This window comes from Lacerta agilis, chromosome 5 (genome assembly GCF_009819535.1).
Source record: "Lacerta agilis isolate rLacAgi1 chromosome 5, rLacAgi1.pri, whole genome shotgun sequence".
NCBI lineage: Eukaryota > Metazoa > Chordata > Lepidosauria > Squamata > Lacertidae > Lacerta > Lacerta agilis.
In genome coordinates, this window is record NC_046316.1 from 41,759,845 (window position 1) to 41,777,589 (window position 17,745).

At 42.8% G+C, this 17,745-nt stretch overlaps 1 protein-coding gene across 1 annotated transcript in view; it reads left to right on the forward strand.

The window, feature by feature from the left end:
• Positions 1 to 7,270: 7,270 nt before the first annotated feature.
• Positions 7,271 to 17,745, forward strand: part of CPXM2 (carboxypeptidase X, M14 family member 2) — a 66,638-nt gene continuing 56,163 nt past the window's right edge. The window contains exon 1 of the mRNA XM_033149463.1: positions 7,271 to 7,904. Coding sequence (XP_033005354.1) covers positions 7,580 to 7,904 — 325 coding nt within the window. The 5' untranslated portion in view covers positions 7,271 to 7,579. The remainder of the gene's footprint in view (positions 7,905 to 17,745) is intronic.

Genomic DNA, 17,745 nt, shown 5'->3' on the forward strand with positions numbered 1-17,745 from the left:
CTCCATGAAGCTCGTGGACCACTGATGATCTGTGAATTACTGTTTAGGAACTCCTGCCTCAGGCTTCCTTAAACTTGGCCCTCCAGATGTTTTGAGACTACAATTCCCATCATCCCTGACCACTGGTCCTGCTAGCTAGGGATCATGGGAGTTGTAGGCCAAAAACATCTAGAGGGCCGAGTTTGAGGAAGCCTGTCCTGCCCTAATTTGCACTCCATGGAACAATACATAAATGGAAATGCAGCTAGCCTTCAAAATTTGTCGTTCTCTGAATTTTGCTATGCAGTTCTCCACACACACCCCAAAAAAGTGTTACAAAAATGTCTACATTGGGGGTACAGCCAAATGCATGTATTGGAAATAACACACAAAATGCATTCTATCAAGGAAAGTTGCTTGCAACAATCTGTATATTAGGCAAAAGGCACTTCTAAATGCTGATGATTTTTGAAAGCTATGTTGAGATGTAGGCAACCTTTTCCAACTCAAGGGCCACATTCCATTCTAAACACTTGCCAGTGGTGGGCACAGCCAGAGGCAAAAGTGGTAGAGCAATGAATGCAGATTTTACTGTTAGTAAGAAGAAGAAGAAGAGTTTGGATTTGATATCCCGCTTTTCACTACCCAAAGGAGTCTCAAAGCGGCTACCATTCTCCTTTCCCTTCCTCCCCCACAACAAACACTCTGTGAGGTGAGTGGGGCTGAGAGACTTCAAAGAAGTGTGACTAGCCCAAGGTCACCCAGCAGCTGCATGTGGAGGAGTGGAGACGCGAACCCGGTTCCCCAGATTACGAGTCTACCACTCTTAACCACTACACCACACTAGTTTAATTTCTTCACACTCAAATATCCCTCTCTATCCTCCATCTAAGCAAGTAAGAAGCCTTATCAGAATTTAGAGACACATATAAGCCAGACAAAAGCACTCAAGGAGGTTGTCAAGGCGGGAGCTGGGAGAAACAACTCACAAGGTGTCAGTGAAGTTAACCCTTTATTCAAAGAAGTCGAACAGCTCAGGCCTAGTGAGCACAGCTACTCTTCCCAGTAGGCCTGGGGGCCAAATCAGCCCTCCAGTGAAGCAGTTGTGGGGACTGAAGGTCCCCACCTTCCCACAGCTCTCTAAGTCTCCTCCTCCCCCAGTTCCATTACAAGCAATCTGAGGCTCTGTCACCTTGCCTGTCTCTGCTCCACCCTCTTCATACCTCTGTGGGTTCTGAGCGACCAGAGAGGAGGGGAGCTGGTTGCAGCAGGAAGGGGACACCCCCAATTTCTTCAGAAGTCTGCCTCATCTCTGCCTCTTGGGACGCCTCTGCAGCTTCTGACAACTCCTCCTCCTGGCCTGATGCTCTTCTCCCTCTGACCACTCATCATCATCCCACCACCAATCCCCTGGCTCTGAACCTTCTTCCATTGCGGGTTCCCCAGCTGGTGCCTTCCACCACTCCTCTGCATGCAGCCAGTCCATGACAGAGGTTGCATAGTGGGGCTTGATAATGAATGTGGCTTGATCATGGCTTGTCTGTGACCAGACAGTGAGCCTGGAGGGCTGATTTGGCCCCCAGGCCCAAGGATCCCCACTCCTGTTTGAAAAGGAGTGGGATGAAAATGAAAAAAAATGTCCAAATGCTTCTAAAGGTATGTTTGATGTAGGCAGATATATGCACTACTGTGCCACAGGTTTTTTTTCTCCTGGCGCTGTGCATTGTGGCAGGAGGTTTTCCCAGGCATTCATTAAGATAGGTCAATTGATTGAGCAGCATTCAATCTTTGAAACATACCATTCCATGGAGGAATTTGCTTTTCTCAGGATCCTAAAATAGAAACACTAGATCCCTTCAAATATGCCAGAAGAAATGTTAACTGTGTTCACAGCCTTTGTGAGGTCATCACAGGCACAGTGAGCAGTATAATGTTCCCACTCCCTTAAATGGTTGTTTTTCTTACACAGTTTGTCTATAATAGTGTGGAATAATTAAATATAAAAATACAGTAGGGCTGTGCTATGAAATATTCATTCCTCTTTCCCCCTAGCTGCTTGCTGCAGAGAATGACTCAACATCATCTATTAGGGGCCTCTCCATCAGGCCTTCTGGTGTATGAAAAATAATAGCTTGAATTATACAACCCAAACTATCTTTTTAAGAAAGTTTAAAAGTCAGATGGTGATGGCATCCTTGCCTAGGTTGGAGATAAAAGTACCAGGAAGTTTTTTGTTGCCATGGTGATTGGGGCTCCTTCATTATATGGAAGTAGAAAGGCAATATAATGAATTATTTTGAGGGGAAAGGTAAAGACAATGCTATATTTTTACCCAATCCGGAGTTGTATGTCTCCTTGAATAATTCAAACAAGCATCAGTATTAACCAAGAGACTTAATTAAAGCAACATATGGTACATTTCCCCCCTCAAAAAATCAGAATTTTAAAAATAGGACTTTTTCAGATCTCCTTGATTCAACAAGAGCAAACCTGATTCATGAAATGTTGGAGGATATGGAGTTATGTGATCCCTGAGCCAAGGAGACCTTGGCTCCTTTAGAAGACATTTGAAAGCAGCCCTGAATAAGGATTTTTTTTTAAAAAAAAAAGTTGAATGTTTTATTATGTTTTATATATGTTGGAAGCTGCCCAGAGTGGCTGGGGCAACCTAGTCAGATGATGGGGTATAAGTAAAATAATAATAATAATAATAATAATAATAATTATTATTATTATTATTATTATTATTATTATTATTTAGGATGTCCCTATTTTCATCAGCCCCCACCATTCTCCAGGGCCTTGCTAAAACTTTCCCTCCTTCCTACCAAACCTCTGTTGGTGGCCAAAGCACCGTCTTCTGCTGGAGTTTTCCAAAAATACCATCCCCATCACAATACCCCATTGGCTGGCCTGCTCTGGTTGCTTAATTGCCTCTGCTTGATTCCTAACTTCTCCTATTGGCCTGTTCACATACTGACAGAACTGTTTCCTCCACTGGCTTGCTCATTCACTTAACGGTACTTCCCCCTGGTGTTCCCCCACATGCTCTTCTGTGCATTCATATGCCGTAAAACCTGCACTTTGGTAAAACAGTTCCACTTCAGAAACCAGATCAGATCATGCAAACTCCAAAATCCAATGTAAAAAGTTTGGAAGCATCCCTAACATCAGGGATGAGGGAATAGTGACATTCCAGATGTTGTTGGATTCCAACTCCCACCATCATAGGCAACGGTCAGAATTAATGGGAGCTTTAGTCCAAACATTTACGGAGGCCCATCTCTGTCTAACATGGATTTTATATTATGAATGTTTGTAAAAACTGATAACTCAGTGATTTTTTCAGACAATTGCCCCACTAAACCCAGTTTGTATTAAAAATTCAATTTCAATAATTTTATGACAGTCTGCTGCTATAGGACATGAGTGAAAGCAACTTGTTAAACTTTTAACTAATACAACAGCTGAAGGCAGGATTTGAGATGCTCAAAATAAAGGAGATGCTCAAAATGAAAGAGTACTTAATGTCATTTGGATTGTATTTTGTTATAGTTTTATATATATATATATATATATATATATATATATATATATATATATATATATATATATATATATATATATATATATATATATATATATATACATGGTCCCAGTGTTTAAACACTGCTTTGTGTTTTTCAAAAGCACCTTCAAGATTTCCCGGCCTTGTGGTTGTAAATTCTGTTGCCATAGACAGCAGGTATAAATGTTTATTGTGAAGGAAAAGGGGGAGTGTTTTAAAAAATGTAATTCCTGCTCCATTTTATGGTCCACAATTTATCCCAGATCTTAAGTACTGAGAGACAAAACCCACCCTGCTTCTTCATGGGTGGGGAGGGGATAGGCTACATTTAGCAATACGTTATTGCTAAAACATATAGAAACCATATGTGCTCTCTCAAAGAGTTAATGTGGCTACTCTCTTTCTAAATCCAGACTTCATCAACTGTACATTTTCAGAACTAAGCTAATCACTGCAATTTTAAATACCTTGGCATTCTATAAGGAAATTCATCATAAACTGTATCAGTAATGTTATTCAGGCATTCCTTTTCTGAACTGAAGCTGGCTTTGGGGGACACAATTAATTTAGTTTTGGCGAGCAGGGAGTGAATGTTTGAACAACCTTCAGCTATGAATGGGCTACGCATTGCTGAGAGATGTGGATACTTGGTTCTCATTGAGTGGCCCACTATCTGAGTTTTATCCTTGAATAGCTCACCAACAAACAAGGCTTCAACACAATGCCCAGGTATGGCTTCAGCATCCAAAGCTAAAATCTAGTAGAACTCACTTAAATGCGCACAAACAGCATGCAGTTCATGCACAGCACTTCTTGGATAATATGATTTTAGATTGCACATGAGGGAAGAAAGGGAAATCCTCATCCTATGTATATAGAAAACTCCATGTACTGTATGTAGAGAGCTACTGTACCAGAATTTTTCTCCCTATGATATAGCACTCTTAACAGTGGGGCGGAGGACTGTGCTAGCTTCATAGAAGTGTTGGTCCTCCACCGCTGGAGAGGAGGAGAGGTGGGTCGATGGGGAGGCCAGGGTTGTGCAGGTGCACTGTCAGGAACACTGGATTCGCTCCATCAGCTTGCCCACACAGCCACAATCTCTGGGCCACATCCTACCATGCCCCTTCTACCTCCTGGTAGCAACACTGCTGTTGGGAAGCTCCACCCCATTGGGTGAGCTAGAAGAAGAGTTTGGATTTGATATCCTGCTTTATCACTACCCTAAAGAGTCTCAAAGCGGCTAACATTCTCCTTTCCCTTCCTCCCCCACAACACACACTCTGAAGTGAGTGAGGCTGAGAGACTTCAGAGAAGTGTGACTAGCCCAAGGTCACCCAGCAGCTGCATGTGGAGGAGTGGAGACACAAACCGGGTTCACCAGATTACGAGACTACCGCTCTTAACCACTACACCACACTGGCATATAACCAGTGTAATTTCTGTATATCTGATTTATACTCAATGCAGATTATCAATAAATCCAAAAGAAAAGCTGCATAGACAATTAAGTACCTTGCAAACTTGTCATAGCAGGGGTTTAAGTGTTCCAGCCTCCCATTAGCTGGGGCCGATAGCAACAAGCCCTTCACCGCTTGAACCAGCCAAGCACACAATTCACTCCAATAAAATATCACAGTATCAGACAAACATTTCTCATACTGTCTGTAAGAGCATTGCAAAGTCTTTGTGACAATTAAGGTGCTATTAGTAGCAAGCAAATAATGCACCAGTAGCATGATAATGAGTTCTAGTGCCAGAAGATTGCTGAAAATTTGCTATATTTAGAAGTATAGATAGTTAGAGATAGGGTATGGGTGCATGCATATCTCCCTTGTGGCATTTTGTAACTATTTCCCCCAAACACTGCATGATACTTTAGGTCCCATTAAATACATACAGTATCTGTATGCTTTCACAGTTGTACAGCTTCTTGTATGATTTACCCGCTGCTGATACAGATTGATAGAGACCGTGAACCTGACAGACCAACCCTGTTACATTCAATTTGGTGGTTATTTTAATGACTGCTGTAAAGACAGTGTCCACGGTGGAGGTTAAACATGCCTGGAGGAAGGTATGTGTGTCCAGATACATGCAGGGCGAGCCAACCACTGACATTTTTCGTGCCTACAGCTGAGCTCTGTTATGAAAACAAGTTATATTCACAATGCACTCAAATCAAGGCAATGAATGCATGGACCAGAAATTGAATTAATCTATGTACAGAAATATGCACTTTATCGCCTCTTATGATTTTCTGGCTCCAGCTGCTGACACACCCTTTTGGCCAGGTGTTTGCTGAATCTTTGTATCTTTAAGTTCCTTTAAGCAGTAGCTTTATGATTGTGCTAGTTTTCCAGTTGTAGAGTGGATTGATATACTATATATAATCTCTGTTGTTTGTTTGTTTGCTCTGCTGCTGCAATGGGAAGCAAGTAATAAAGGGTTTAAGTAAAAGTAAGCACATCAACAGCTGCATCATATGAAATCATATCAAAATGCATATCCATGAAATTCTGTTCTACAAGAGAGCTGATTGGTGAATTACTGGTTCCATTTTGCATTTCTAGATAAATTCAGGAGCACCCCTGCCTGCATTAAAACTCTTTCCCATGCGGTGTGTGTCATAGCACAGCCTACTCCCATCACTGACATCTGGTAAGAAGCAAGAGCAAATTTGGGAAGTTGAAAGTTGTCTGTGATTATGCAATTGAAAGCTGATGTCACTTAATTTCTTTGCAAGACCATTTATATAAATTCCATCTGGACATAGGTGGGGAGGCAGGGGGCAAGCTGAGAATAGTACTTGATTTCTTTTTATTTTGCAATTGATGAAAATCAATGTGAAAATGGGCTTGTCTTTTTGGCTCGGGATTAGCAATGACACTGACTTGTGTATGGCAAAAAGTAAAATGGGATTTGTAGTACCTTTCTATTATATTGGTAGAGATACAGAACTCCAGTAAGGAGAAATGTCAGCATTTTATATTTGCTGTTGAAATGTGTTTTGGAAGGCGAGGTATCTTTCTGATGCTTTTAACTCATTCCTGTTTTGAAAAACCTTCAAGTGGAACTATTTTACATACTTGAAGGAGAATTCAGGCTTTTGGTAACTGATCTCTTATCCAGGGCCACCTGATTGGGGGGGGGTGTTCAGAAAAATAATAATGCCTGAAATAAAATAAAGATGAAAATCTGGAAAAGAAAGAATCCTGATTATTAACCTTTTAGTCTATCAAGGGTTTTTTGTGGACAGATTATAAATGTAAAATGTAAACTTTCTATGCTGTTCTGCACCTGTTTTTTATCAAGAGCTGGAGGAGTAGAAGGAATTTTCACAAGCATGTTTTCCTTTCTGTTCCATAGAATCTGAATGCAATCTTAATATTTGTAAGGGGGAGCAGGAATCCCTAAACCACAGGAGAAAACATTTTCCCCTTCCAAGTTTTCATCCAAACACACCCCACTGCATATAGTCCTGGCAAGAGAATAGAGATACATTTTTTTGTACAGGGATTTCGAGAGTGAGGCTCATGGCCAGTTTTTCATTTCGTTGAATATACAGTATTTAAACTCGGTGTTAATATCAGTTCTCAAAACACAGCATCTTAGGTGCCAAGAGTTGGATAAAAGTTTTTAATTGCCTGGGGAGCAGGGAGGAGCAGGAGGGAAGAGAAAGCAGAGAAAGGAGCAAAGATCTGTAAAGAATTCACAGAGTCCAACACCTGCCAAATGCCAGCTCTCTCTTCTCCCGTATGTCTGCATGTGTGTCTGGCTGGTGAGCCCCGACGATCACATGGACCTCAGGCAACGACCTCCCTCCCTCTGATTCCAGTCCTCACTCCCACTTCATTACTTGCAACTTTTGCAAACTACTCCAGAGCAGAAGCGCTTATCCCAGACTCTGCTCTTGATTCTGGGGTTTGCTAACTGCCAAGATCTCTGTTTTTCCCTCTCTGCTGATCCTACATTGGATATTCACAGAGGAACTTTCTACTGCAAAAAAGCAAAAAGCAAAAAATAATAATAATGACCTCCTTTTTCGAGAAAGCTTCTTTTGCTCAGCTCTGCCTCACGCTGTGTGCTTTTGATCTGACACTGCTTGGGGATATAACCTGGGCTCTACCTATGGAAGAGCAGGATTACTATTTGCAGGAAATCATCAACAGGGATCATTATTATTCCTTTCCAGATCCTGAAGAGGAGTATTCACCTTTCACAGAACAGCCAAGAGAGGAAGAAATCGAGCCCCCTTTGGAGACAGAAGAACCCCAAAGATTCAAGCTGGGCAAGAAGGAGTTAAAAACGAAGAAAGCCAACAAAAAAGATAAATCCACTCTCGAGACCCCGCCAGGTAACTTTCCTCTTTCACTTCCGAAATTCTGAGATTCCAGATGGGTCTCAAAGGATTTCGCCCCCGTAAGTTAATATCCGAAGCAGAAAAGCAGAAATAGTAACTGCGCTGCTAATGACGTTAAACACCCTCGTACTAATCGCAGCTGTTACACTAACAGTTAGTGATCATGCTGATCTGAAAGTCTAATTTTAACCCCTGCCTCCACTCTTTTGGGAAAACTAAAATTTGCTTCCAGTTCCTTTTTTCTCTTGTTCTAAAGGTTTTCAGGAAAAGTTTTCTTGAAGAAGTCACACATCCTGTGTGCAGACTCTTGCCTCTAACAAACAGCACCTTTCTTTTTTGCTTAGTAAAATGGTCATGTTACCAACAAGGGTAGAGATGGGCTGAATTTTGTTCGCAGGTTGCCCTGGTTCATATAGGGGTTCTGGGATTTTCTTCTAGGAAGTGTGAACTTCTGATTTCATAACAAAACCCTCCCTGCCTCCATGGCAAAAGCCAGATCTCAGTGGATATAAACTAAAATCAAATTGTGATTTTTATTTTGAATAGGAACTTAGCGTAACCAAGTGATTAAAGTCTGGGCCTTGGGGTTAGGACACTGAGGCTGCAGTCCTAACTCTACTTCCCTGTGAGTAAGCCATGCTGGATTCAACAAAACTTACTTCTAAGTAGACATGGTTATGGTTGCAAATCTGACCTCAGCAAACACTACTATGATTATATTATTATAACTATTACTTTTATAATTTTATAGCACTTTATGTAGCATAAGTTGCTTACTATTCCTGCATCAACACTTAAACTAAGTGTAGTAAGCTAAGGCAGCTGAAATATGGCCCAGAATATTGAAATACGGTCCAAATATTTGTCCAGAACTGCTCAAGGCATTTTATGGCTGAGAGAGAATTTGCACCTGGATTTGTTGCTTTAAAGGTCCAGATTTTGGGAAACGTATCAGTTGTGCCCTTGGTTTATTTGCATTCAACACATAGGCACAGATACACCCCCCTCTTTTTAGGACCATAAAGTGCTTGAATATTGGAAAGGAAACATTAAGGACCTGTGCAGTTATGGCCTCTTAGATATAGGTTTATGAGATAGAGGGATGTGCTCTGGGAGGAATATACTGATACAGCATACTCTGCTAGGGAACCCTTGCACCTTAAAGATGTGTCTGCTTGCACCAGTCTCACTTTACTGAAATGTAGCAACATGACGGCTGCCTTTCTGCATGTCTTTTGATGTACGGGACTTTTAGACAGACCTTTGTGAGATTCTTCTATGCAGATTAATTACACAGCATGCCTAGACGAACAACTATTTTCCTAAGGGCAGGACAGCATAGGGCAGTAGCAATAGGAGATAAGGAACCTTAATTTACAGCTGTGAATCTGCCTGCAAGAACAACAGCCTGCCTATGTAAAACGGGATTTGAGAAAACAGATTGTGTACAGAAGAGGAAAATTGAACTGGCTAGCATTAAAACCACCTTTTGTCTTCAGTTTGGCGGAACTAAAGGCATGTGGGATTAATTAGGTGTTTGTAGCAAGCAATCAGCTGGGTCTGCACTGGAATGAAGCAAAGCTGACAGACAGGAATTAGGAACATGTGATCTGCCCTTTGGCTGAGCAGCTGGTACCAATCAGTAGTTCCTTTGAATCAGTAGGGCTAAAATTCGGAGTTCCCGGCGTGCACAGCGGGAGGATGGCGGACTTTAACATCTTTGCTATCTATCACGAGTTAATTTGGCGGCTGCGATGGGAGTAAGCAGCCTCCCACCTCCCCGGGACGACGGGGAGGGCTGCCTTTGCCCGCGGTACTCCTTAACCCGCTTTGGGTCCTTCGGGACCGGTGGGGGAGTCTGGGCACATAGGGCTCGTTTTCAGATGCAGCTCCTGGAGCCGGCCCCGTTCGTGCACGCTCCCTTTAATTGGATATATAAATTTGTTTAAAGATTTTGGGCATGTCTCGGACAAAGGAGTGGGAAGAATGTTGCTAACTGCAGCCCTGAGTGATTAAGAATGAAGATTGGAAGAAGACGCGGACTTTACATTGGTATGTGAAGGAGGGAAAAGAAGGGGGGGTAAGCTCTGGAATCTCCGTTTGTTTTGCCTCAATATCTACTTAACACGGGCGAAACCTCCCCCTAGAAAATCCACTTTCACAGGCAAATGGCAAGTGGACTTTAAAGACAGAATGGAAATTAGAATGGAAATTACAAAAATAAACTGTGTGGAGGTGAAACTTGATCTGGACTTGACTCAACAGAAATGGAGGATCCTCGGCTGGCTGTGACGCAGCTAGAATTAACTGCCGAGTGCTGATGATAGCCTGTGGAGCTGTACACCACTTCAAAGGGAGAAGCCGGATTTGATGGACGATTGATAGTGGAATTTACGAGGGTCTGGCCCTCCCGGAAAGGAGTGGGGACGGCTCACAGGGGAAGAAATTGGTGTGTCGCAGTTTGATTTACAAGTTTGATTTATGAGAGACTTTCAAGATGGCGTCAGCCGAAATGCGATATTGGGAGAGGATGGCTTTTTCCACACAGAGACATTATTTACTATAAGAGTGTCTGCTTGCTGGCATTTATCAGAGGCTGTGAAAATATTGACTTTATGAAGCAACTGGAAAAGATCATAAGAAAGCGCTCCGGAGTCCGAGACATGGGGAATTCACAAGTTAAAAATTTGGCATAATTGGAATTGTTATAATTGGAATTGTATAATTAATTTGGCATTGTAATTTGTTTGGTAATTGGAAATATATGTTGGAAAATCAATAAATATGTTTAAAAAAAAAAAAAATGAATCAGTAGGGCTAAAATTCATTGCAGTCTGAACACTGTGAACACTTACACACACGTTTGTTTAATGTAAAGTAATGGGGATAGAAAGTTCCAATGCAGCTGTTTCAAACACTGTGCTAGCTAGCTTGCCTTCCATTTCCATTGTTTTAAATCAGTTGTGTTGGACCAATTCTAAGTTGCACTTTACTACAATGCATAATATGAATTGACAGAACTATTATTTGCCTTCCCACCAATGACACATTGTGGATCACATCGTATTTGAAGTGATAAATGCCATACAGCCCTTGCTTCACACACTTTCTATAGTGCCTTCCTCATATTTATATCCTATAATTCACTTATGGGAATTATATAGATGCAGATACTATAGCAGCCAACGGATTGACCTGGGAAGTGGAAGTTCCAGCTCAGACATTGTCGCTACCATGAACTAAGTAGGTGCCCTTCACTAACTGTGTATCTTTCAGTTTCAACACTCCATGATTTATACAGGATGCATGGAGAATCATTTGGTCCATTTGCAGGCAATCTTATTACAACACCAGCAATTGATGGCTTGAGGTAGGTGTAGGTAGGTAGGTAGAGGTAGGTGTGTGTGTGTGTGTGTGTGTGTGTGTGTGTGTGTGTGAGAGAGAGAGAGAGAGAGAGAGAGAGTGAGTGAGTGAGTGAGTGAGAGAGCAGACAGACATGGAATACACACATTGGCAAGACCTGTGGTCTGTATATATCAGATATATGTATATATCTTAACCTCACACTGCATATGTAGTGCAGAGGTTGAAAGATAGTAGATTACCTACTAAATTCATGGTAGATGAAAAATCAGTTGGGGGGGGAGGGCCTGGACCCCTGGCCCTGACCACAACTGAGGTAGCAGCAAGAAAGGTCCCCAATTGGCAGACATCTTTCTCAACCACAACAAAGCAGGCCAGTGTCCAAGTGGCAAGCCAGTGTTGCTACTATCAAAGCAAGAGTAGGTAGCAGGTCAGTAACTAAAGAGAATGACGAATGCTATGTTGCTATGGATTTGACAGGTTTGCCACAACCAACTTCCCAAGTCGGGATGTCTTGTGAGAGGCTGCAGGACTACTGGTGACATGTTCTGCAACAGTGGTTCCCAAACTCCAACCCCATAGACTACCTGAAAATTGCTGAGGGTCCTGGAAGGGCACTTAATGATTTTTCTGCTCATTGTAGCAATTGTGCTAGATGTTGTCTGATTTGCAATTGTTTTTTTCTTCTTTTATTCCTCCTCCCCTCTATCTTTCCGGCCACCTCCCACCCATCAGTGGTCTATCCTGCTCACTTTGTGAGTTCTTCAACTAATGGAGCAGCTGATATGCCTGCTGCTGCCACTGTTTTTCACAGACATGCTGTGGACAACCTGGGTGAAGCTTGAGGACCACTGGTGGTCCATGATACAGTCCAGATAGCTCAGCTGGTTAGAGTGTGGTGCTGATAATGCCAAGGTTGCAGGTTTGATCCCCATATTCCTGCTTTGCAGAGGATTGAATTAGATTATTCTCATGGTCACCTTCAACTCTACAGTTCTATGATTCTATGTCCTACAGGGGGAATAGGGCCACTGAGGGGGCTCACATAGCATTTTTGCCCAAGACTCTGGGACGATGTGGAGCAGAGGATGAGGAACCTGGGTGCTCCCTTCAGATTTGAGGCCCTGGCAAGTACTGTGGTGGGAGAAGCCCTATGGGAATTGGGGTGAGTCAGGGTGTGCACAGCCCACTCTCTTCACTGTAACCTGGAAGGAGACTTTGTTTCAAAGTAGCTGTGCTCAGGCTTCCTCAAACTCGGCCCTCCAGATGTTTTGAGACTACAATTCCCATCATCCCTGACCACTGGTCCTGCTAGCTAGGATCATGGGAGTTGTAGTCCCAAAACATATGGAGGGCTGAGTTTGAGGAAGCCTGCCATAGCTGCATCCATCAAATCTATAGGCAGTGCAATATAGGATGTGAATATGAGGAGCTTATGACACGTGCTTCAGTGGTTGCATGGCACTTTTTGCAAACATGGACAGGATAAGCCTTTAGTTGGTAGAGCCTTTCCACCAACTGTTTCTGCTTCCTGTATAAATCAAGTAGTTGCAAGTAAAGGTAAGGTAAAGGGACCCCTGACCATTAGGTCCAGTCGCGGACGACTCTGGGGTTGCAGTGCTCATCTTGCGTTACTGGCTGAGGGAGCCGGCCTACAGCTTCCGGGTCATGTGGCCAGCATGACTTAGCTGCTTCTGGCGAACCAGAGCAGGGCACGGAAACGCCGTTTACCTTCCCGCTGGAGCGGTACTTGTTTATCTACTTGCACTTTGATGTGCTTTCGAACCGCTAGGTGGGCAGGAGCTGGGACCGAGCAATGAGAGCTCACCCTGTTGCGGGGATTCGAACCGCCGACCTTCTGATCAGCAAGCCCTAGGCTCTGTGGTTTAACCCACAGCACCACATGATAATACATGTGAAGCGACCTTCGCCAACCTGGTGGCCCCCAGAGGTTTTGGACTACAACTCCCATCAGCAGCAGTCAGGACAGCTAGGCTAGCTGAGGCTGCTAGGAATTGTAGTCCAAATCATCCGGAGGGTACCAGGTTGGTGAAGGCTGATGCAAGACTTTAAAGAAAGGCTAAGCATTATTATTATTCAAATAAATCCTTGTTGCACCAGACGAGAAGTAGCCAACAAAATTGTATTCCCTCCACCCCTAATATAAAGATTTTATTGGCAGAGAAAGATTGTATAGAAAGGCTTTTAGGATGAGAACTATGTTTTCCATCTAAGTAAGTCTAGGATAAAAATATCTTGCCGGAGTTGCCAGATGTAATTTATTTAAGGGAACATTCCTTATTCCGAAATGCCTCCATGCCAAACGTCTCTTCTCCATAGCATTCCTGCGAAACACAAGCCTTTCAAACTGCATTATGTTTCTAATTTCTGAAATCTTGATGTGCCAAACCAACAAATCCTGACTGCTCTGCATTTTGTATATACGTCAGGAAAAGTTCATTGGGAATGTATTCATCTTTAAGATGGTTCTGAAAGTGCTTGCCTAGTTTTGTGCTCGTTTCCATGAGTGTCAACATGTGCCTCCACTTCTGGTTAGTTTCTTATGAATGCTGAGGATGAAATGTACATTTCCAAGCATTTCAGTGACTGCTTGGAATAGGAATCTGCCATGCAGCTAATGACCACACACAAGTTAAGCAGTCACCTCCCCTCCAACTAGTGCAGATACTCCTTCTCATGCCTATCTTGGATTCTGGTCTGCAATGCTTTGTAACTAGACTTTGAAGCAGACCCACAATACATTGAGTTACCCCATCTTGTCACATTATCTGCTCAATCACTCCTCTGCCTTATCAATGCAAAGCAATTATTTTCAGGGCTAAATTATGTTATTTTCTCAGGCAGGAAATCCTGCAAGCACCTCTCCCCCCCCCACCTCAAAGGAAAAACGTAACATTGATAACAATGATTTCATGACACCCAAAATTTGCTGTCTGAGGCAGCTACCGCCTTATGCCTAGGCTGACCTTGATAGCATTGCATACAAGGCAAGCATTTTTGTCCATTTAACCTCTCACTGCTCGCACAGCTATAACTTTTTTCTTTTGACAAAACTGGATGTTTCTCCAAGGACAATACCCTCTAAAAAGTCTTGGATCAAATTTGGCTGTTTTCTGAAGCACCGAGTCAGGTTTTGAACTGAATCTTGTGGTTGGTGTACACTATTTTCTGCTGCGGCGGTGCTCTTTTGCTTGGCCGAATGAGTGTGTGCGTGCGCATGCGTGTGCACACGCACGCACACACTGTTCTTTTTCTTACTTCCTCTTCCCCGTCTTGCTTTGAACTAAAGTGTCTGGCTCTGAATCAGGGCTTCCTCCTGCATCTTTTCTTGTCTCACTTTCTTCTTTTTCAGGCTTGCTCAGTAAGAACAGCTGCAGCAATACAGCAAGCGGGGATCTCTTTTCCCTTTCTTGTCTCTCGCTATCTCCCTGCTGCATGTTGTGTGTGTGGTTGGTAGCAGCAGTGCTTTCCAGCCGTAAACCTCAGCACTACAAACCTACATGATAGCAATCTAGGATTGCTGCAGTGGAAAGTATTAGCAGGGAGGCAATAAGGCTTTCTAACTTTCCTAAGTTGGTACAAATGACTAAAGAGAGGGACTCCATTCAGAGGGGAGAGCTTAAACTATACATAAGCTCATTTATGCTCATTTAAGCTCATTCCAGCCCTGTGGGGGGAAATTGTGGAAGGGGAGCCGACGGTGTTCTTCAAAAATAATGTCAATTGGTTCACATGTGATACAAAAACCACAGGAAACTCGAAAACTGATTGCAAATGCACCTCCCTGGATGATAATTTTTAAGTCTTTTACACACAAGCTGCAGCAGAAAGTGAGAGGCTCCAGAGAGTCTCTACTGAAAGTTGGGCTGAGAGGTGTGACGAAAGATCACATTTTTCACTCAGAATTTGAAAGGGGGGCAAAAAGAGGGGGTGGTGGTTTCAGGGAGCACAAAATAAGACTAAGGGTTTGTGGACTTACAAGTGGCAAAGTGGCATATTGCAGTCTCCCCTTCTTTTTTGCCACTGTTATCAGCTGCATATTCTAGTGGCATGTGTGAAATCAGTATAAATTATTCGAATAGTACGTAGTTAAGAGGATCCAGAGAATTGGTCCTTGATTGAATCTCCATGTTTGTTTCTTATTCATTTAAAATATTTATATCCTGGCTTTCCAACCTGTCACCAGGATGCCTAATATGGCTAAGAACTTGGGATCGATAGACCCATTAAAATCAGGCCCATCCTATTTCTTGGTTACAGAATGAGGTCTGTCCTGACCTGCTTTGATGCAGATTGTTAATGAAAAATCCTTTTTAAAATGCCCAGAAACACACTTAAAAGACAAGTACACCTTTAAAAGTACTTAAGAGGTGGTACAAGGTTTGTGAGCTGCCTTTGTTCACTCCCAGGTTTTCTCCTTTAAAACATTTGAAATAGTGTATCCAATTGCCCAAAACTTGTGGGGCCAGCGCTACTTTGTATGTATTAAAAGTACATGAAGAAAGATCCCATGAGAATGATGGGATTTGGAGGTGTTCTATCCCTCCCCAGGGGAGTTATATGAAAAAATGGCTGGCTTCTGGAGCAGACATAGCCTGCCAGGTGGAGTGGAGCCATTACACCAGCTATCAAACACATGGGTTGTTGCTGCTTATTAGGAGGAAACAGTCCTTTTCCTAAAAAAATGCTTAGGGGTACTCTCATTTTCCTACTCATGTTGAAATACTTCCCCTCAATGAGGCCAAACTTAGATTCACAAAATGTTTAGGGGTATGCATACCCCTGCGGCACCCCCCCCCCCCAAAAAAAAGCACTGGGAGGAAGAGAGACAAGGCATCAGGGAAGTCTGCATGGGGCAAGTGGCAACTGGGAAGCCAGCATGGGACTGCCACTTCTGCATTGGGACTGCCATGCTTTCTTCTGTACAATTGCCCCTTGTAGCAATAGAATGCTACCATGTTCTATGAGCACCTATTTCAAAGGTTTTAAAGGGGGGAAATTGGGAGGGGGGCAGTGTGCTATCTTCTGATCACCTGATACAAGGATACACCAAACTGTGGATTCTGAAACTGACCACTGATCTCATTTGGTTCAAGATCTATCTTGACTGGATCTGACGAGTCTGCTCTGGAATCCAAGTACGGCAGATTCCTCCTCCCTACGAGCAACATAATTTAAAAACATATCGAGATCAATGGGATTTACTCCCAGCTAAGTGTTTACAAGCCAAAACTTCCTTGAGATCACTAGATGTGAATCATATGCCTGTCCTGAATCTCTGTATGAGGTCGTAAGAACTTAAAAAGGACCCAGCTAGATAAGGCCAAGGGCTCGTCTCATCTAGTATTTTGTTCTCAGTCTCCAAACAAATGCTTATAGGAAACTCACAAGCAGCTCCTGAGCACAATTGCACTCTCCCAAGTATAGTCAAGCTCCAATACTTTGGTGAAGGCCAGGATCTAAATTTGCACCTTAATTTGTCTATGGATAATGCATAACATGTGGAAGATACTGCCTCTTTGCTTTCTGCCCCAGATGGAATTTAAACCAATTCACTGGCTGTGTCTGGAAGATAAAATAGGAAGCCTGCCATGATCCTTTACTTGCCAGTGATGGAAGAGTGTTTCCAGCTCACAGCTTGTTCCACTCTTACAGCCTTTATTAATGATACTCCCTGAGACTCAAGTAGTCGGTACCTTCATATTAAGATTTACAGCATACTTATGGGAATTTGGGTCATGAGCTTCTGCAGGAAATTGTCTGCTCTCTCTCAGTCATGTCATGAGTAACAAAATACAAGGCAATGCCTATAAAAACATAGGTCACAATCAACCCATTGGTCTGTAGGGCTCCTAACTTTGCATCCTCACCGATACAGATACACTTGGTGTCTGAAACAGATTGTCACTGTTAAGAATCCACTGCATGCACCTGATTTCATACAGGAACCAGGTCCTGACATCTGTTGGTAAAACTCTGCCACAAGTTAAGCAATTTCACACCACTTTGATTTTCAGGGAGAAACAGCTAACTGTTTCTTCAATCTTCAGCTGAAAATAGACTTAAAATGCTTGACTTTGGCTAGATTGTGCACTGTGCCATTAATCTGTCTCTCTAGATGTTTAGACTACTGGTTGGAGAAATTGTGCATGCTTCCCAGGGAGTAAGTCCTATTGCAATCTGTGAAATTCACTTCCAAACAAACACTCACAGGACTGCAATGCATGTCCCATGGGAATTCATAACACACATCTCACTTTTTTTTCAGAACTGTATCCAATATTAGGAACTTAGCAAACAGCCTTAAACTGAGTCAGACCATTGGTCCATCTAGCAGAGTATACTTTATACTGACCAGCAGTGGCTCTCTAGTGTTTCCAGCAGGGGACATTTTTAGCCCTACCTTGGAGGTGATGACGACTGAACCTTCTACATGCAAGTAGGGATGGGG